Raw genomic sequence first — 21,361 nt, forward strand, 5'->3', positions numbered from 1 at the left:
AACGCGAGGCGCGGCGCAGCGGCGCAGCCAAGGCCGTTTAGGCCCCTCTCGCCAGGCCCCGGGCCCCGGGCCCCGCGCCCCGGGCCCCGCCTCGAGGCCCGGCTTGCCCGCGGCTTGGCCCGGCCCGGCCCCTCCCTGACAGGGCAAGGCCAGTCATCTGACGTCAAATAAAGGAGCAGCATTCAAGCTGTTGGGAGGGGGAGGGGGAGGGAAGGACGGGGCAGGGATACGGGTGTCACTTGTGCGGATGCGCAAGTGGAAGGGGGGGGGGGGGAATCGCGCGCGGCGCACGGTTTTGTCGCGCTCACTTCCGCCCCACGGACGTGATGCGGCACGGCGCGGCGCGGCACGGCACGGCACGGCGGCATGTGTGAAGCCTTGCAGTGTGGGAGCCATGTCCACGTCTTGTCGCAAGATGGAACACGACCGAGGGGGCAGCAAGAAAAAGGACAACAAGGACAGCAAGCCTGCCGCACATCGTCGCCTCGCCTCGGATTTAGCACTGCAGTGGTGCAGCTCGGCGCAGCTGCAAACGCCCCCTGCGCCCCCTGCGGCCCCTGCCCCGCGAGTCCGAGGGCCGAGCCTTGGCCATAGAGCCCTTTTGGCCCCAAGCCCCAGGCTTTTGGCAGCCGCGCCCTCTCACTGTTTTTGGCTGCCTTTGGGCGCGACCGCCGCAAGGGCCTGGACGAGGGCCGAGCCAGCCACACCGCAGCCAGTCCGTGCACTTGGGTCCGATTCCAGACAGTGCTCGCTCTCTCTCTCTCGCACTTCCGGGGCGAAATCAGACTACTACTGGCACCACCGCCCGCGCGCGCCACCGCGCCACAGCCACGCCGCGATCGTTAATTGCAATCGGCCGTGGGAGAGAAGAGGAGTGCCCCCATCTCTCTCTCTCTCTCTCTCTCTCTCTCTCTCTCTCTCCCCTACAGAGACAAAGGAGTGGCCCACGCATCTCTCTCTCTCTCTCTCTCCCCACAGAGACAGAGGATCCAACTACCAAGTTTGCGCGCTCCCCCTCCCCTCCCCCTCCCTTCCGGGGACCCTTGTTGGACCCACACCAGCGCGGTGTCGCCGGCAGACATCTCGACGCGTCGCGGCGGCGACCGTGTCAACGATGCCCCCGCGCGCCAACGCGCGAGACACACGCGAGCCGCGGACCGCCACGCGAGCGAGCAGCGGACGCGTCGCGTCGCGCCAAAGTCCGTCTGCAAAGTCGCTTTCAGCTTCAGCGCGGACATCGCGCTGTCTCTCTCACACGCCCGCGGCACGCGGCAACGCCATAGGCTACGCCCCGCGAGTGCCAGAGAGACAGGGAGAGACAGCGGCACCCACGCCGCGTTCCCGACGCCACTAATTACGCGGCCACCTCGTCATTAGTTAATAAATAATTGCAAATGAATGCCGAGTCCGCGGACTGCAGACACTTCGGCCAGACAACACGGCGCGCTGCCAGTCCAGGCAGGCCTTCCGGAGGGAGGGAAAGCAAAGCAAACCGGCGTGGGAAAAAGAAGGACGGGATGACAGTCACGCCCAAGTCACGCCCAGCAGCGGACTCATTCCGAGGGTCGTTTTCGTCGCTCCGTCTCTCTCGCACCAATAGGGGACGCCCCACGAGTGCGAGAGAGATAGCGCGACGAAAACGGCTCTCGGACGGAATCAGTCGGCAGCCCGCGCGTCACGTCGTGCCCGTCGCACTGCAAGCGCGTCACTGACTCGTCACTGGCACGTCCGCCGTCACACGGCGTCACGCGACTCGGCGACTTCACTCCCAGGTACCCGTGGACATGGGTGGGGGGTGGGGAACACCGAAGGTGTATTTTGCCCCTGTAGGCAGGTAACTTTTGCGACCCCCTCCTGGATCCACCCTAGTCCGCCTCCGCCCCGGTGCACCGTGCAGGCCGGTGCAAATGTCACGGGGCCAGCCAGGGCCGTGCTGGCGCCACCGCCTCTGGCACAATGTCCCAATTAACCCGGGGCCCCTAATGAACGCGGGACCGTCTCTCTCGCACCCCGACGCGACGCCCCGCGAGAGAGACGGAGCGACGCAGAACACACTGTTTCGGTGGCGTTGCTCTGCACTGAGCAGGCTGCCAGCCAGGCAGGCCGCGCGTGAGGGTGTGCTGTTCGCGCGAAAAGACGGGGAAAGAAAGGGAGAGAAAGAGAAAGGAAATGAAGGGCAGGGCACGACTTCGGCGGGGGGAGGACAACGGCCAAACGGCGCGGCGGTGCCGAGGCGGCGCCCTTTCCGGTACAATCGCACCGTGGAGGCGAGGAAGCCCCGAGCGGCGCAGCGGCGGGCCGTTCAAACTAACGCGCGCCAGTGAATGGGGACCGCCAAACCGACCAATAGAAAGATGGATGAACGAACCGGCGACGAATGGCCGCGTGACCGCCGGCCTGCCGCTGCTCTTACGCAACGCCGTGGCGCCTCCGCAGTGTAGTGGCACCACACGCTCCGCCCCGGCCGGCAGGCGCCACCAGAGCAGGCAGCGCGCACTGCGCAGGCCGTGAACAAGCCGGGGAAGCCCAGCCCAGCCCGGACCAGCCCTGTCTCACTGGCACCCCAACGGGACGCGTCGGGACGGCGTCGGGACGGCGTCGGGACGGCGTCGGGACGGCCCACGAGAGCGAGAGAGGCGGAGCAAGACCAGCGGGCAGGCACATCCTGCCGCATGCCACACATCGCAGTGCGGGCCACGCCGCTAGCAGGACTTCCCCCAGCGCGCCGCTACACACACACACACACACACACACACATGGGCGGAGCTGGCATTCCACGCCACGGGGGAGAAAGGGCCGCTATGAAAAATTGAACCGCACGCACGGCAAAGGGTCGGCCAGTGCAACGGCGGTCAACGCGGCAAGCAGCGCTGCGAATACGGAGCACTGAGAACGAGGGGGAAATCACTCTTAAAAACTGTGACCCGACTACTCCCTATTACGTTCAATTACGCTATTACAGAAGGCTTATTACGCTCGAAAATATCCAGATTTAGGCTAAAATCAGACTCTAAATAGGGAAAATTTTTAAAAACTTGGCTATTACGCTATTACTATTACGCGTAATAGTAGGAATGGGTGACCCGACTATTACGCGAGTGATTTCCCCCTCGACTGAGAAGGAGCAGCGGGGCCGTGCGGTTCAGAGGACCAGTGGAGCGGCCAAAATCCTAGACGCGTTTTGAGCTCTAGAGTCGCTAAATGGGACTCGAACCGAGCGTGTGGCCCCACCAATGGATTCCTCGTTCGAAGAGCAATCCATAGGTGGGGTCACAAGTTCGGTTCGAGTCCCATTTTTAGTGACTCTGGAGCTCGAAACGCATCCAGAGGTTTGGCCGCCTCCACCGGTCTTCTGGCCCACAGTGCGGCGTGAGTCGCTCCGTCTGTCACAGAGCGCCCCACGAGTGCGGTAGAGACAGAGGTGCGGAATGACTACCGAATCGCTCGCCTACTGCTCCCACGACCGCCTGTCCGTGCCGAACGGGCGGCCGACGCTCGCGGGGCACATCAACAAAGGCCTGGGCGTCGACTGGCGGACCACCGGCAGCGCGGGCGGCGCGGCAGGGCGAGGGCGACGACAGCGGCAGGCCTGTCGGGTCGGGTCGGGTTCGACGCCACAACCAATGGGCTGACTAGTCGGCCGTTTCTCACGTCGCCATACGTGCCCGACGTGCCCATGCAGGCCGCGCTCGCCGCCACGCTGGACGAACAGCAGTGCTCTCTCTCGCACCGCCGCGGCACGCCGGCGCGCCCCGAGAGTGCGAGAGAGACGGGGAGCCTGTCTGTGTTGGCACAAAGGAGAAAACGAGGCAGCCTGGGAAAGCGGAAGCGGAACGAGACAACGCGGTTGGCGCCTTGGCGAGCCTTGGCGTTCTGTCGGACATCCCTCATTCTTCGGAGGGCAGCCGACGCACAGTGGATTTGCCAGAAGACCGGTGGCGGCGGCCCAAATTCGAGACGCGTTTTGAGCTCCAGCGTCGCTAAATGGGACTCGAACCGAACGAATGACCCAACCAACACATTGCTCTCCGAACGAGGAATCCATTGGTGGGGTCACACGTTCCGTTTCGGTCCTGTTTAGCGACTGTGGAGCTCAAAACGCGTCCGGAGTTTTGGCCGCCTCCACCGGTCTTCTGGCCCACTGTGCGACGGGCCGCCGCCGACCGCCGCGGCAGAATCCATTCCGAGAGTCGTCTTCGTCGCGCCGTCTCCCTCGCTCCTATAGTGGTCGCTCCACGAGTGCGAGAGAGAGAGAGAGAGAGAGAGAGAGAGAGAGAGAGAGACAGAGAGCGACGAAAACGACTCTCGGAATCGGTGCGCGGAGGAGGATGCACCGCGTGAGTGCGCTTGTGAGTCACCGCCACTACGCCGGGTACATCCACGCCGCCGCGTGGCCGCGTCTACAGTGTGCGCCCCCTCCCACGCGGCCAGCCTCGCGTCGCGCTGCCAGCACGCTGCCAGCAGCAGGGGGGTCGCCGAGAGGAGCGCGGTCGCGGTGCCCGCCCGCCGGTTTCCCAGGCCCGCCACGGCCCCGTTCAACGCCAAGGCGCCGCGACGACGACGAAGGCCTCGCGGAAGCCAACCGGCGCCACCACCGCGGCGGCACGGCGGAGTCGATGAGCAGCACGCCGAGGCCGCGCCGCGGTTTTCGCGTTTTGACGCCGGCAATTCAGCAGCCGGCTGCAGGCAAGGCGGCGGCGGCGTCGGAAAGTCGAACCAGCGAAAACGGGTCCGAGGCGCGGCGCTAGTCCGGGCCAATCCCTCTCGCGGCCCGCCAGGCCGGCATCCTGGAGCCGCGAGCGCGGGCCTTCCCCTCCCCCTCCACCGGGCCATCCCAATAATTGGCGCCAGCCAACATCGACAAGTGGCTGCCGGCGAAATACCCGTCATTCCCCGCACAAGGCCCGCGGCGGAAGGCCCGCGCGCACGCCACGCCGACAGACGGACAGACAGACAGACAGACAGACAGACAGACAGACAGACAGACAGACAGACAGACAGACAGACAGACAGACAGACAGACAGACAGACAGACAGACAGACAGACAGACAGACAGACAGCCTGTCTAGCGATGGCGTGGCGGCGTGTGACCTTGCGCCAAAGAAAAGGACACGCTTGGCTTGTCGGCGCCGCGGCGCGCGCACAGCGGCACCTCGGCCCTCAACCCCCACGGGCAAAAAAAAAGAAGAAAGAAAAAGATTAAAAGAAAAACATTACCACTTTCCCCCAAACACAGAGTGAACGACAGGGATCGGCCCTTCACTTTCCCGGTCCAGAGAGAATGGCACAGAGACGTCGAGTTCTATTTTCAATGTCAAATTTCCATTTACTTTATATTTTTTTTTCAACTTTTTTGAACTTTTTTTTCAACTTTTTTTAACTTTTTTTAAAACTTTTTGTTTGACGTGTGCAAGGAAACCACGACAGGGCGCCGCGGGTAGCCGCAGGCAGTGCCGAGTCGAGTCGAGTCCGTACCTGGAAGCCCTTCTGCTGCCGGCAGCACACGCAGCCCAGCAGCAGCACCCCCGCCGCCAGCAGCGTGGCCGCGCCCAGGGCGATGGGCGTGAGCGGCGACGCCACGCCCGCACTCCATAGTCCACCTGCAACACAAAGCGAGCGCGTTCAAAAACCACGTGACCGGCCAGGAGGAAAAAGAAGGCAGTCCTGAAAAAATGATCGTCGGCGAGCGCCTGTCAACCGGCGGGCGGGCAGCACCGCCACACCGCGCGGTTCGGCGGGACTGCCCACCCGCACGGCGCTCCATTGCCATTACCATTAAGGGCTAGACCACACGTGATCCGCCGCCCCGCTCCACGAGGCAGCACGCACTGGTGGGACGTGCCGTCGGGGCGCGAGAGAGAAACAGAGCGGTGTTCGGAACCAGCCGGCGCGGAGTTCAACAGCCCCCCGCGCGTTGTGTGTTTGGGTGGCCCGTCGACGTCGTCCGTCGTCGTCGTCGGCGCCAGAGAGGAAGCCAGCATCCTCTTACTCACCGCGCCGAGCCCCGCCCCGCCCCGCCCCGCCGCGACGTCTGGCGGTGCCGCGGTGCCGGCGGGCGGTGACTCACGTCCGCGACGTCCGCCTTGACCAACATGCGCGGCGGCGCGGCCAGGCGGCTCGGCGTCGTGGACTCCGCGACGCCACTCGGCGACGCCACTCGGCGGGCCAGCGGCAGGAGATCCCTCAACTCGGGACAAGGCTCTGGCGCTCGGGCGCCACGCGACGGAGTCCTCGCCCGAAGGACAGTCAATCGGTACCGCCGTGCGTTGGGTCCGCGGCATGTTCGTCGGCGACCCTCACTAACCGCCCGGAGGCACCGCCCTGGCCCGGCGCACGCCCGAAGCCTGCCGCCCACCACACAGGACTTGAATCGGACGCGTGACCCCACCAATGGATTCCTCGTTCGGAGAGCAATCCGTTGGTGGGGTCACACGTTCGGTTCCAGTCCCATTTCGCGACGCTGGGGCCCAAAACGCGTCTAGAGTTTAGGCCGCCTCCACCGGTCCTCTGGCCCACTGTGCACACCTCCCCGACGACGCGACGACCCGCCAACAAAACGGCCATAACGGTGCAGCCAGAGCAATAGGCAGAGCAGGCAGAGCGTGCATGCGAGCGGCGGTGTGAAAGTGCACGGCCGCCACGCCACGCCGCACCGCGCACACAGTCACGCCATTAATAAATAGCACTTCGGCGTCCCCGGCCAAGCGGCCGGCCGGTACACCGCAGGCACCGCCCCGCCCCGCCGCCTTTGCCACGGAGTGTCGATGGGCGAGTGAGTGCAGCCTTACCGAGCTCGCAGCCTGCATGGGTGCACATCCTTGCGTAACGACACCGCGAGTGAGTCACTATCATCGACTCTCTCTCTCACACACTCACACTCGCAACGACCATAACTCTCCTCTCCTCCTCCCGGCACACAACCCGGCTCGCCTCGCTTTAGAGATTCAAAAGACGCGCGCGGCGCGTAAGCAACACACGTGCGCACGCAAAGCACAGACTGCAGCCAGGAGAGAAGAACGACAACAACAAAAACAACAACATGACGTCATCGCCACCAGCAGGGCACGCCGCATCGTAAGCCTGCTCCTCAATGGCGGCTCACGCACACGCACACGCACACACACACGCACACACACACGCGCGCGCGCGCGCGCGCTCTTTAATGAGCTACTCGGCAATTATCGCCGATGCGAATGCAGCGCCGCAGCGCCGGGCATGAGTCAATGCGCGGCTCGCGTAATCCCAGCGGGTGGAAACTCCCTAGGTGGGGCTGGGACCGGGTCGGGATCGATCCGCTCGGGGCGCCACGGCCAGCAGACGAACTTGTCGCCCCGCATCGGTACCTTATTTTAAAGAAATGTACCCTAAATCGAAACATTTGGAGTCATATTCGGGTATCAAAATCAAGGTCATTGTCTAAAGAATGCATCTGAAGCATAGTTTTCTCTTTATAATCGAAATAGAAATAAGGGAGGTGATGAAAATGCGATGGCTCGGTCGCGGGAAACGCTACCACCAGATTTTGTAACACTTAGTTTTCAATGTTAGAGCCCTCGGAGGCCATACATGTAAGCGAGCCGATTTTTCCTTACAAAATTTCGCTCGGCGTAGGATACATTTCCTTTTGATTGGACTCACCTTGCAAGAAATATCCCACATAATAGTTGATGCGACGGAATGGCGTCTGCTTGTACTTCTCACTTCAACTCGGTAAATAGAATACAAACCACTCGAATCAAAGCTGCATATCTGGCCTAATGCACGGCAAATTTAATGTAGATTCATTTTGCACACGCGGCTTTGGGAAATAAGGTCGGATTTCTTTACATTAAGTGGATTAAAAACACCAGACGCAAAGAGGCTGAAATGACCACTTTTACGGTCTCTACTAATGTGAGAAATCCGACCCGTTTAGACACACGCGAGTTCTTGAGAACAAATCTTCAAACATGCCGTCGTGCATTTTGTTTAAAGGTTTTTGCACGAAACTAACCTCAAATTATACAATATGAATTCTAAAATACTGCAGCGTCAAACACCGTTGAAAGCGTCATCGGCCCGTGTCGTCTGGACCGGAGGACGGGACAGACTATGGCAAATTCACCGCTCGGCACAGGTTTGTTTACTTTTCACAGTTCCACGATTTGGTTTATTTTGAGAGCATGGATTCTCCTCAGGAGGTTAGTGTGGAAGTCAATGAAAGCAACACACGCTACCCGAGCTGCCAACATGTCAGCAGGTGCAACTGTCACAAAATGGAAACAAAACTGTGCCGAGCGGTGAATTTGCCATAGTCTGTCCCGTCCTCCGGTCCAGACGACACGGGCCGATGACGCTTTCAACGGTGTTTGACGCTGCAGTATTTTAGAATTCATATTGTATAATTTGAGGTTAGTTTCGTGCAAAAACCTTTAAACAAAATGCACGACGGCATGTTTGAAGATTTGTTCTCAAGAACTCGCGTGTGTCTAAACGGGTCGGATTTCTCACATTAGTAGAGACCGTAAAAGTGGTCATTTCAGCCTCTTTGCGTCTGGTGTTTTTAATCCACTTAATGTAAAGAAATCCGACCTTATTTCCCAAAGCCGCGTGTGCAAAATGAATCTACATTAAATTTGCCGTGCATTAGGCCAGATATGCAGCTTTGATTCGAGTGGTCCCGGGTGGAAGGATCTGTAGTTGGACTGTAGTTTGAACTGTAGTACAAAACTGTAGTCCGGAAACTGCAGCCAAAAGTGACTAAGAACTACAGATTTAACTGTTTGCGTCATCACAGTAAGATCTGCACTCCGTAATTGTAAAATAATCTACAGTTTTACTGCAGTCCCTTTTGATTTGATGTGTTCAGATTCGAAAGTAGTTCTGAAAGTAGTGAAGAGTCAGTAAAAAGTGTAAATAAAGAGCAATGCGGGGATACATTCTTAAAGAACACCTTGCACTGAAGTTCATCTTCAGTTCTGTATGACAACAAAAGGGTCCAAATATCTAAATTTCTGAAAAATATGAGCTAAGTATGAAAATAAAGTAAGGTCATTGTAAAATAAAATATAAAAAAACTTATTTTTTTAATACTTGTATCTTAATTTATGGGTAAGAGTTCCTTTGTGTGGCTAAACTCATATCCACATGTCGCTCCAGTTTCCGACGGACCTTCGGGAACACCGAACCGAACATTGGCGCGCTCGGGAGCCGAACGAGTCGGACTTTACGGTTCCGAAAACAAATGACTGTGTCGACTCGCTGATTTTTGTGGCGATATTTGTCGAAGTGAGCTTAGAGTGGCGGGATTCTGGCTGTGGCTTGTAAACATTCGAGTGTTAATGCCCATAAGATTGGCGATTTTTGCGTCGATTTTTGGCGATTCGGGGAGCCCGTGGCGCGTTTTGGCGATTGCAGCGCCCCTCTCGGCGATTCGGAGCACCCGGCGACACTGGCGCCGGCCGAGACGAGCGGCAGTCGCTCCAAGATGGCGTCTTCAGCTTTCATGTTCGTGTCGTCAGCCAAACGTTTTAGTGTTTACTGAAAAAGTCTGGGCCGCAAACATCACGGTGGTTACCATGTCAATTTGGAAGTGCTATTATCACAGAGGAGGTAGGTTTTTGGTTTGAAGTTGTATCAGTTTCAGTTGTGGTTCCAGTGCAAAGTCGTCCAGTGTTCTGTGTGTATTCTCAGCACATTCTCTGTAGCTCAATACTTCTTGTTATTAGTGCGAGTGCGTTGTTAGTTTTACAGAGAAAAACTCTCTTAGTGACGCAAATGTTCATTATTTCAGCAGTCGTGCTCACCGTGACGGCGACGGGCGGCAGCGACGCGACAGGTCTGGTCTGACTTAACCTCCTGCTCTGTACACAACTGTCCCAGAACTCCAAGCAACTGCAATGATGCTTCGAACTGTTTACGGATTCCTATGGACCAATAAGTATGCAAATCAAATTTTTATTAAGATCTGCTTTTTGAAAATTTAACTTTGGTTCTGTGTAATCTGAGTTTTCTCTGTAATTTGTAGGATGTTGGGCGTTCAAGTTCAAGTTACGGGTTTCAACTTAGCAGCCCAGGGGTGGCTTCACATTCACATCTGTCTACTGGTGTTCTAACATCTGTCCTGGAGTAACCATGAGTTGGCTGCTGAACGTTTCCGATGCTTGGTGAGTGTTTTTGAATCTCCATTTAATTTTTAACTTCAACTGTGTCAGGAGTTTTATTTCTGGTCTGGCCTAGTGAAGAGAATTGTTTTCATTATGAGAGGCCCCTCTGTGCACGTTTGTTTAATGTTGACCAGAGTAATGATTACAATTTGAAAATTTAGAGACCTGCTATCTTTAAACTTAGTCGAAGATACTGTATTGTGCCAATATTTGTCGTTTATAAAATTAAACATCTTGCGCTTACTATTTGAACGGAATTGGTTAAACTAGACTTTACTTTCTTTCTCCGCTTCTGGTTGACAGATGTAGAAGTTATGAAATTACACAATCATTAAAATACTTCTCTGGTAATTTACTAATGAAAATATATTACCAACAACAAGAAGTTTTACATAGCTATTTTATAAAATAATTGGTAGATGTGCTCATGATTTTGTAATGACTGCAGTGCTGTGAAAATGCCTTAGTCTGTAGATTCTGGGTTGTGAAAGACAGCAAAGGAGAGATAAACCTTTTCCGTTCTTATTCTAAGCGAAATCTATTTTTTTAGTAAACGACAGGTACTAGCACATCTGCAGCCTATTCGACTGGATTTGGCAAGTGGCAACAGCCTCATTTTGAAAACGTAGTTAACTGTGGAATGAATTTATTTGTAAGACTAAATATTTGTTATACAGAACTTCTTCTCCCTTTCTTTGCCAGTTATTTATTTGTTTCTTTTTCCATATCAAACAGATGCTGTAACACACTCACTGACAAATATAAGATTGCATGTTGCTTGGCTGGAGACTTGAGAATGGCATTCTTCACCATGAAACTGGACTTGACTTTGGGTGAGTAATTAATCCGTGTCAAATTCCCAATCAGTTTGCCAGACTTGCATTAACTTATCCATGCCTTGCTTTTGTTTCATTGCAGATAACCAACTACATAATTGAAAAGGGTAATTTATGAAGAAAATTGTGTTTCGAATGTTTTGTATGGCCTGCTCTGTTGTTCATTAAAAATTGTATGTTATTCACCAGAGTGTTTGTTCAAGAAAACCTTTGCTTCAACATTTTATGTCATTTATCACAGTGTTCAAAAATACTTTTGTGACTAATTTTAATTGCTAAATCCACTTGCAGGCTGCGCAGCAGTATATTTTGCAGAACTTGGAAGTTTTGCAAAATTTACTGTTGCGCAGTATGCAGGTGGATTTAGAAATTTAATTTAGTTGGAAAAGTAGTTTTGAATACAGTGATATTATTCTTAAAAGTCAACTTAAACTGTACTAGAACTGCAGTGAGAACAAGGGGAGAACTGAGAAGGGAACTGCCGTAAACTGCAGTTGTCCAAAACTATAGTAGCCAAAAACTATAGTTGTCCGAAATAACTGGTACTTTTACTACAGTTTAACTGTACTTTGGGCTTCACTCTTTTTGCACTCCAGCAATAGTTAAACATTATTTTAACTGAATTAATATGTTAGTTTTAACTAGAGTCAGTAACACAAAAAAACAGTAGAATATTGTTATAGTGCAAACTACAGATCCTTCCACCCGGGGTTTGTATTCTATTTATCGAGTTGAAGTGAGAAGTACAAGCAGACGCCATTCCGTCGCATCAACTATTATGTGGGATATTTCTTGCAAGGTGAGTCCAATCAAAAGGAAATGTATCCTACGCCGAGCGAAATTTTGTAAGGAAAAATCGGCTCGCTTACATGTATGGCCTCCGAGGGCTCTAACATTGAAAACTAAGTGTTACAAAATCTGGTGGTAGCGTTTCCCGCGACCGAGCCATCGCATTTTCATCACCTCCCTTATTTCTATTTCGATTATAAAGAGAAAACTATGCTTCAGATGCATTCTTTAGACAATGACCTTGATTTTGATACCCGAATATGACTCCAAATGTTTCGATTTAGGGTACATTTCTTTAAAATAAGGTACCGATATGCGGGGCGACAAGTTCGTCTGCTGGCCGTGGCGCCCCGAGCGGACCGATCCCGACCCGGTCCCAGCCCCACCTAGGGAGTTTCCACCCGCTGGTAATCCTCACTCTGCCGCCGTCGGTACTCACGTACGCACCGCGTACCGCACGCGGCACTTCGCCACCGCCAGGCGCAACGAGGCGGGGCTCTCATTTGCTCGTATCGTAGACTTTCCCCGCGGGCCGTTAAAATCAAGCGCCGAGCGCCGCAGAGCAAGCGCGCTCCCGATCGGCATCGGCACGACACTGCACGCAGGGACCCGTGTTAGAGCCTCGTCTAGAACCCTCATGGTCCGGACTCGAGTCGCACTCACACAGGACATCGCCAAGGAGAGGAACCCATTGGTACCGCCAAGTTTCAATTGAGTACGAAACGCGCCGAGCGGCGCCGAGTTAGGTTCGCCGAAAAGTCATCTAGCCGCTGTCGCACCACTGCCGCCACGCAGCTGCTGGCCACTGCCCCCCTCCCAGTGACGCCGCCAGCGCGCAATTGAGCCCGGGGAGCCGGGCCGCTCAATCTATCAATAACCGGGCGTGCGACCCGCGCCGACACGGCGCCAACCAGGCCAAGGGCCTCGGTGGCCAGCACCAGCGCGGCGAGCGCGGCGAGCGGCAGCGCTGGAGCCGGCCTGAACAACACACACACCGGCAGGTTCTCAGTCAAAGCCTGACCTCGGGACGGCCAAGCAGGCCAAGCTAGGCACCCGCGAGGTGGCCGCCCTGGCCGCCGTGGCCGGGGCGAGAGAAAGCCAAGTTTAACGACGGCGACGGCGGCGGCGAGCGGAGCAGTGCGAGCGTGGCGGCGCCGCGACACACTGCAGGGCAGCCCTCGCCGAGGCCCCCACCGTGCCGCGGCGGTCGTTACCGCACCGCCAAATCAAGCAGCGGACACCGCGGCCGGCCGCGAAAACAGGAAACCAGGCCGCCGTGCTGGACGAAGAGCCGCAGGCCGGCCGGCCGGCAGGGCGCGAGCAGCGAGCACGACGCGGCGCAGCGCAGCGCAGCACGGCGCCAACCTCACCTCCCGGATAATCACGATCGGAAACAATTGCCGCCTCGCGGCCGGCAGCCTCTCACGCCACGCCGATGCAGCGGACAGCGAGCGTGGCCTGCTGCACTTTCTCCAGGCGCGCGCACCGCGGCGCACCGCGCAGGACAGAAAGCACACAGGGTGACACTTTCGGGCCCTTTCAGACCGCGGCGCGCGCGGCGCCGGCCGTCACATTGTGCATCGCGATCTGCGACACCACGCCGTCGGCGGCGGCGCCGCGCAGTGCCCGACACGCCGGCGCCGCGCAGTGCCCGACACGCCGGCGCCGCGCGGCCGAGCGCGACTCGACGGACTCGACACGCCGGGACACCGCCACGCAACGCGCGCCTGGCCTTCGCAGCCACAAATGCGAAGGCCACCGCGAGGCCCATTTGCATCGCGCAAACCCGGCCGCGGGTCGAATACCGCCGCCGGCCCAGGCCGCCCAGGCGCACGCAGACACTGCCGGACCTCCACGTTGACACGTAGACACCCAGCGAGGCCGGCCGCCTGGGAGGTAGGCCGCGCCGCCGAGCACGCCGGCGCCACGGGCCTGCCCACCCAGCACGGCGCCCCGCGGCTTGAAGCCGTCCTCCAGCCTCCAGCCATGCGGGCCTGGCACCGCTTCCGCGTGCAGGCCGGGAGAGGCACGCCAACGCCGCGCGGAAGTACGCCGAGCAGTGCAGGTCCACGATGTGGGCCCCCACGACGTGGGCCCCCACGACGTGGACCCCCCACGATGTGGACCCCCACGATGTGGACCCCCCACGATGTGGACCCCCCACGATGTGGACCCCCACGATGTGGACCCCCACGATGTGGACCCCACGATGTGGACCCCCACGATGTGGACCCCCCACGATGTGGACCCCCACGATGTGGACCCCCCACGATGTGGACCCCCCACGATGTGGACCCCCACGATGTGGACCCCCCACGATGTGGACCCCCCACGATGTGGACCCCCACGATGTGGACCCCCCACGATGTGGACCCCCCCACGATGTGGACCCCCCCACGATGTGGACCCCCACGATGTGGACCCCCACGATGTGGACCCCCACGACGTGGACCCCCACGATGTGAACCCCACGATGTGGGTCGGCGGCGTCCAGCCAGCAACACGGCACTAACGGGCCGGACAGCCGGACGGACGGACGGGCACACGCCGAGGCACCCAAACTCAACGAACAAGAAGGCCGTGACAACCTGGACAACGACGCCGGCGTGGCGGACGCGGCGGGCGCCAGTGCCGGTGCAGTGGGCACGGGCAGGCACGGCGTGGCGGCGCGTTGCGCCAACCGCGCGGCCGGCAGGGAGTCAGCGACCGGACAGCCCAGCCAGGCCCAGCCAGGCCCAGCCAGGCAACGGGTTCGGAGGGTATACTGGACCCGGTCCGCGGTCCAGCGCATAGCCTCTCTCGCACCTCCAGGAGACGCACCGCGAGTGCAAGAGAGACAGACGCAGCGAGCGGCGCCTCCTCCGGCGGCGCAATATCCGGCCAGTGAGAATCCGGCCTTTTTTCTCGCCCTTTCTTAGCAGTGTCCTTGCGCTGCGCCGCCGCCCCACCGCTGCAGTTGGACGCGCCTTTGACGCCGGAATGAGGTCCACGCCGCGCCCCGCGGGGCCCGCGCCGCCCCGCGCCCAGAAGGCTCATTCAGGACAGCGCTTTCTTCGCACCGTCTCTCTCGCACTCACGCGGCGAGCCCCCGGGGGTGCGAGAGAGACAGAGCGACGAAAGCGCTGTAGCCCGGCAGGCCCTTCGCAAGCAGGGAGGAAAAATGAGGACGCCCTGCAATTTTAATGGTATTTGGCCGGGCGCCAGTTTCAAACAAGCGGTGCAGCGCGCGGCGGCAGCAGCGGCAGCGCAGTGGGATGCACAGCCGTGCACAGCCGCATTCCCGGCCCACACTCAATGGGACTTGTCTCGCCGTTTTCAGCGAGGAAAGGAAAGGGGTGCCTGTCTCTCTCGCGCCCCTAGGCACGCCCCGCGAGAGCGACAGGGACAGAGCGACCGAGCGATGCTTCGGCGTCCAGGCGGCGGGGCGCACGGCGGGGCGGGGCCGCGTGAGTGAGCGCGCAGCCGTCTGATTCCGAACACTGCTTCGTCGCTCTGTCTCTCTCGCACCCCTACGGACCGCCCCATGAGTGCGAGAGAGACAGAGCGACGAAAGCAGTGCTCGGAATCAGACGGCTGGCCGAGTGCGCGCGCTTCGTCGCTCCGTCTCCCTCGCGCATGCGGGGAGGCCCACGAGTGCGAGAGTGACAGGGCCGAGCAGCCTGCTGGCTCGCCAAACGGTCCGGCAGCTCGTTAGACGCAACATAGTCGGCGGGGCCATGCATCGAGTGGACGACGCACGACGGCACGGCATGGCGGACCAGGCGGCCCCCGTCGGGTCCCCACCGGTCCACCCGATTGGAGGCTCCGCGGTGCAACGGCGCTTGGTCAACATTGCAGGTTTGTGGCGGTGTCGGCGTCACGTGGGCGCCGGGAGGAAGGCAGTGTCGCGAAAATAGGGGACAGATGTTGCGAAGGGGAAGGGGTTCAACCCATTGGCGGTTGGCCACTCCACGTCGCCACGGTGCAGGCTGCAGGATCTCGGAGGCGAGAAGGCGACGCTGGCTGCCGGCGGCCTGGCCGGCTGCACCTCGACATGGGCCGTGCCGCCGTGCCGGCCGGGCAGCCGGGCTCAGCTGAGCGTGGCGCGGTGGGCGGGACGCGCACGCCGCCCAGACCGCGCCGCCAGCCAGCGCCGCCGCCGCCCGCCGCCCACGTCCCCAGACGCTAGACGCCCCGCCCGCTCCCCGCCAACGAGTGCAGGCCGCGCGGCACCGCCCGCCCGCCCAGCCAGGCGTGCAAACGGCACGGCACGGCACGGCACGGCACGCCACGGCACGCCACGCCACGCCACGCCACGCCACGCTGCAACGTGTCGTAACGTCGTAACCGACACCACCCCGAAGATGGAAGCGAAGCGAGGCAGCAACATCGCGCGGCTGCTAATTTTCAGCAGCCAGCTCTGCCCCTACCCCGCCCTGCTCGCTGTGGCTGGCTTCAAACAGACGCGAGCAAACACAAAAAAGCTTCTCCGGCGCACGTGACGCGACAAGGCGCGACAAAAAGAGGGGCGTGTTTGGGCGCGACGCCCAATGCGCGGCACTGTCTCTCTCGCGCTCATGGGGCGGACCGTCGGGGAGCGAGGGAGACAGGGAGACAGCGTCGAAAGCAGAATCGGCCAGCCGCGGCCCAGCTTTGTGGAGCCCCGGCCTCCAGCTCCAGCCTGCTCCAGCTCCAGAAAGAAAGGCTCTCCGCCATCAGATCGTCATGGCGGCGTGTACTTGACGAGATAAATGTCCTGGAAAGCAAAGCTGGAGCCTGCCGGAGGCTGCTGGAGGCTGCCACCGGAGAAAACGGCGACAAGACAGGGACGCGGCCGCGCGGCCGCGCAGCGCAAACGTCCGCTCGCTTTAGGGCCGCTTAAAAGGCACGCCCGCTTCGGTTCTGCAACCTCCAGCCTCCCAGCCGGCTCATTCAGAGTGCTTTCGCCGCTGTCTCCGTCGCACTCGTGAAGCGTCCCGTGGCCGGGCCAGTGGCCCTGCCTGTGGCCGTGGGGGCGCGAGAGAGACAGGGCGACGAAGCCCTGTTCGGAATCAGCCTGCCGCACAGAGGGCCAGAAACCGGCGGAGGCGGCCAAAATTCGAGACGCGTTTTGAGCTCTAGAGTCGCTAAATGGGCCTCGAACCGAACGCGTGACCCCACCAATGGATTGCTCTTCGGACGAGGAGTCCATTGGTGGGGTCACGCGTTCGGTTCGAGGCCTGCTTAGCGACTCTGGAGCTCAAAACGCGTCTAGAGTTTTGGCCGCCTCCACTGGTCTCCTGGCCCACTGTGCGCCGCCCGCGCCCGCTCGTCAACGGCGCAACGCATCTTCACTTCGTCATCCTCGCGGCGCGTCGCAGCGCCCCCACACCGACGACGACTGCATGCACGTCCACGACGGCGCGGAGTCGTTTCGCCACTCTGTCGCTCTCTCGCACCTGAACGGGACGCCCCATGAGCGCGAGAGAGACAGAGCGACGAAAACGACTCTCGGGATCGGTCTGCAGCTCTGCGCTGCGCTTGGCGCGGTGCTTGGCGACGGCGTGCTTGGCCGATGGGCTTTCTCTGGCTGCGCCTGCTGCGCGCTGCGCTTCACAGTGGGCCAGAAGACCGGTGGAGGCGGTCAAAATCCCGGACGCGTTCTGAGCTCCCGAGTCGGTAAGCAGGACTCGAACCAGGCGTGTGACCCCACCAATGGATTCCCCGTTCGGAGAGCGATCCGTTGATGGGTTCACACGTTCGGTTCGAGTCCCATTTAGCGACTGTGGAGCTCAAAACGCGTCTAGACTTTAGGTCGCCTCCACCGGTCTTCTGGCCCACTGTGCGCCTCCTCAGTCCGTCCGAAAGGCATCCCAGGGCCGCGCCAGGCCGCGCCGGGCCCCCCAAGAGCGTCCCAGTCCGCGCTTCCCCCTTCCACGACACCTCCATTGAGTCCCGCTACGAAATAATGCAGGAAAACAACGTGACGAGACGAGGAGGGACGTCCAAGTCGAGAAAGATGAGGCCCCGAGGGGAGGGGGAAAAGGGGGGGGGGGGGGAAGAGCTTCTGGGCCGAGCCAAGCGGACCTGGATAAAAAATTCAACGTGCGTGGAGAAACATCCAGGATGGCCCCCGGCTGGCATCACAGTGCGGCAGCCAGCGGGACGCGCCCGAAAAAAAACAAAAACCTAATAAACTAGACCCGGGCGCGCCGCTGGGCGTAACCCCGGGAGGGACCCGGCCAAAGCCCGACCGGGGAACAACCAAACGGTGCAGCGTTGCAGCCGATGCACCGCGAGGGGGCGGCGCGGGGGGCGGGGTGGGGGGCGGGGTGGGGCGGGGCGGGGCGGGGCGGGGCGGGGCGGGGCGGGGCGGGGCGGGGCGGGGCGGGGCGGGGCGGGGCGGGCAGCGCGGCCGGACCAGCGACAACGCGACCCGCGGTCCGCACGCACGCCATACAAGGACAAGCCGCGACGCCGTGCCGTGCCGTGCCGTGCCGCGTCTCCCAGCCGGCCTGGCGGCACGGCACGGCACGGTTCGGCACGGCACGGCACGGCAAGGCACGGCCGCTAATTAAAAGCCCCCCGATCCAAACCAAATCGGGTCAACGGTGGCGGTCGGGTCGGTGGTGACACCACACCGCCAAATGGCTCAATTGGCGCCCGGCAGCCGCCCCGCTGCGGCCCGCTGCGGCTTCCGCGGGCCTCAAACTTTTACCTCCTTCCTTTCTGAGCAAGAGAGAGAGCCATCATTTCAATTTCATCGGGCCGAGCCGAACCGACAGACGGCGAGGCGCCTTCCGCGCAACGCTTTCGACACTCCAGAGGAACGTCCCACGACGCGAGGGAGACCGAGCGACAAAGCCACTGCTCAGAGTGAGCCAGCAGACGAGGGGCGCTCGCAGCGCGCCGCGCCGAATTCATTTTTCACAACGCCAAATGCAAAAGCAGGTCGGCAAAATGTACAGTGGACCGCAGGCGGCCAAAACTCTAGACGCGTTCTGAGCTCCAGAGGCGCTAAACAGGACTCGAACCGATCGTGTGACCCCACTAATGGATTGCACTCCGAACGGGGATTCCATTGGTGGGGTCACACGTTCGGTTCGAGTCTCATCCAGCGACTCTAGAGCTCAAAACGCGTCTAGGATTTTTATCGCCTCTGGGGCAAATCCACTGTGCTGCGCGGCGGCGGGGAGACGAGCAAGTCTGGCGACGCTGCAGTCGCTGCAGTTGCAGTCGCCGAGGCGGAAGCAGGCAGCTTTTTTAATGAGACTGTGCAAAACCACCGAGCCGAAGGGCCCGAAGGGCGCCCACCCCTGCGGACTCGGACTGCGGGCCGGGGCCGCGGCGCCCGAAGACGGCGTCGTGTCCGGCTGCTTTCTCCTCCGCTGCCTTTCCTATCATTGTTATTCGGCCGGGACGAGAAGAAAAAGACAGCCGCGCTCCTGATGGTGCAGGCCGTGCAGGCACACACGGCACGCGAGGCGCTCGCCGATTAGCGCACGATCGCGACCCGGGCGCGCACGCGGGCGCGCACACACACAGACACAGACACACACACACACACACAGACACACACACACACACACAGACACACACACACACACAGACACACACACACACACACACACACACACACGAGGCGGGTACTCGCACGCACACATGCCGCACTCTCTCCGTTTTCATTATGACGGCGCTAACGAAACCCAGCGCGCCATGCCATCACGCCGCACCGCTTCCTGGACCTCCCCCCCGGCCTGCCGCCATGCCATAGGTAGGCACCGCCAGGCCACGCCGCCACGCCACGCGGCCCGGCCGTGTCCAGCAGCCGGCCGAGCCATTCCGAAGGTCGTTTTTCTCTCTCTCGCACCCCTACGGACCGCCCCTCGAGTGCGGCAGAGACAGAGCGACTCGCCGGAATCAGTCCGCAGCCTCACCGCAAATCCATTCCAGTCCGCGCAGCCCGGCGCAGCCCGGCGGAGCCGCAGAACGGAGTCAAACTTTTCCAGCACATGCGCGCCGCGCCGCGGCCAGGCCATCGAGGGCCCCGCGGAGAAAGCGCGCGCCGCGGCCGGCACGGTCACCACGGCCTTGTCGTCGTCCTGGCCGATCATGACCCGGAAGGATGGCTCCATCATCCCCGTGACGGCTTGCAGGGCGTTGCCTGCGTCGCTGCGTCGCTGGCAAGCCCAAGTCGGCCGGCCGTGTGAACCGGATGTCACCGCCGAGCCGAGCCGAGCCGCGACAGAAACGAGTTGCCGCACGATTGGCGGCGAACATGCACACGGATAATATCGCACCGAACGGGATCACTTGGCGACCGCGCCCCGCCGCGCCCCGCCCCTCCATGAATGGCACACGCAGGGTGCGCAGGCAGGCCGCGCGGTTCCCACGCCGCGTCCCGAGGACCCCCAAGTACCCCAAGGAGCAGGATGCGAGCCGGCACCATGTCGGGCTTCGGGCTTCGCCGAGGGGAGCGCCGCGTAGCCGCGTCCGCTCTACTTATTCAATTTGCCAGTCGGAGAGTCGGAGGGACAAACGACAGCGACGCGGCATCGCACCACACACACACACACACACACACACCAACGCGGCCCGACCGCAGGGAAGTCGCACCCGCCATCGCTACTCGGCAGACCGATTCCGAGAGTCGTTTTGCGTCGCTCTGTCTCTCTCGCTCTCACGGAGCGTGCCGCACAGGTGCGAGAGAGACAGAGCGACGAAATGGGTCTGCTGACTAAGGTGGACTATCGCACTTTGTATCAAAGGCATGCTAAAGGAGGGGTCGCGTGGGGTCGCGAAATTTTTCCTGAGGGTCGCGGAAATTTTTTGTTACAAATTTGGGGTCGCGAACCGAAAAAGGTTGAGAACCGCTGGTCTGGGAGTTTTGGCCGCCTCCACCGGTCTTCTCGCCCACTGTGCGGCCCCGCCGGCGGCACATTCCGAACAGCGCTTTCGTCGTCGGCTCTCTCTCTCTCTCTCTCTCGCACTCACCGGACGTCCCATGTGGGTGCGAGAGAGAGCGGCGAAAACGACCCTCCGCTCCGAATCAGTCTGCAGGGTCGCGTCCGCGTCGATCCCCAAAAGGCCGTCGCGGCGTCACGGCGTCGCGTGCACGGCGATGTCGCAGCAGGGCGGCGGCAGCGCGCACACAAACACAAGTCCACTGACCTTACAGGAGCCAAGTGGGAAACGCCCCCTGCCCGTCACCGCTCGCAACGCGCAGCGCGCAGCCAGGCAGTCCGTGAGACGGACCGTGAGACGGACGGACAGGCTGCTAGCTAGTGCTGGCTAGAGCCCCGGCGAGCAGCTCTAGGCTAGGCACCCAGATTGTTCACGCCCCGCCGCGCCCCGCCGCGCCCCGCCGCGCCCGCCGCGCCCCGCCGCACCCCGCCGCACCCCGCCGCACCCCGCCGCGCCCCGCCGCGCCCCGCCGCGCCCCGCCGCGCCCCGCCGCGCCCCGCCGCGCCCCGCCGCGCCCCGCCGCGCCCCGCCGCGCCCCGCCGCGCCCCGCCGCGCCCCGCCGCGCCCCGCCGCGCCCCGCCGCGCCCCGCCGCGCCCCGCCGCGCCGCGCGCCCGCCGCCCCCGCCGCGCCCCGCCGCGCCCCGCCGCGCCCCGCCGCGCCCCGCCGC

The 21,361-nt window shown here is 60.8% G+C and overlaps 1 protein-coding gene and 1 long non-coding RNA gene across 6 annotated transcripts in view; one reads left to right on the forward strand and one right to left on the reverse strand.

The window, feature by feature from the left end:
* LOC117646475 overlaps positions 1 to 21,361 on the reverse strand; it is a 41,077-nt gene that overhangs the window by 13,708 nt on the left and 6,008 nt on the right. For all 4 annotated transcript variants that reach the window (XM_034387437.1, XM_034387436.1, XM_034387435.1 and 1 more), the window contains exon 2: positions 5,477 to 5,601. In XM_034387437.1, coding sequence (XP_034243328.1) covers positions 5,477 to 5,601 — 125 coding nt within the window. The remainder of the gene's footprint in view (positions 1 to 5,476; positions 5,602 to 21,361) is intronic.
* On the forward strand, positions 8,718 to 11,170 carry LOC117646478. 2 transcript variants are annotated; one of them, XR_004587787.1, is made up of 5 exons: positions 8,718 to 9,592; positions 9,774 to 9,920; positions 10,008 to 10,146; positions 10,882 to 10,979; positions 11,065 to 11,170. It is a non-coding gene; the product is annotated as an uncharacterized LOC117646478 (long non-coding RNA). The 2 variants fall into 2 exon arrangements; XR_004587788.1 differs by having other exon boundaries at positions 9,777 to 9,920.

The sequence above is a fragment of the Thrips palmi genome, unplaced genomic scaffold (assembly GCF_012932325.1).
Source record: "Thrips palmi isolate BJ-2018 unplaced genomic scaffold, TpBJ-2018v1 HiC_scaffold_19, whole genome shotgun sequence".
NCBI classification, from domain to species: Eukaryota; Metazoa; Arthropoda; class Insecta; order Thysanoptera; family Thripidae; genus Thrips; species Thrips palmi.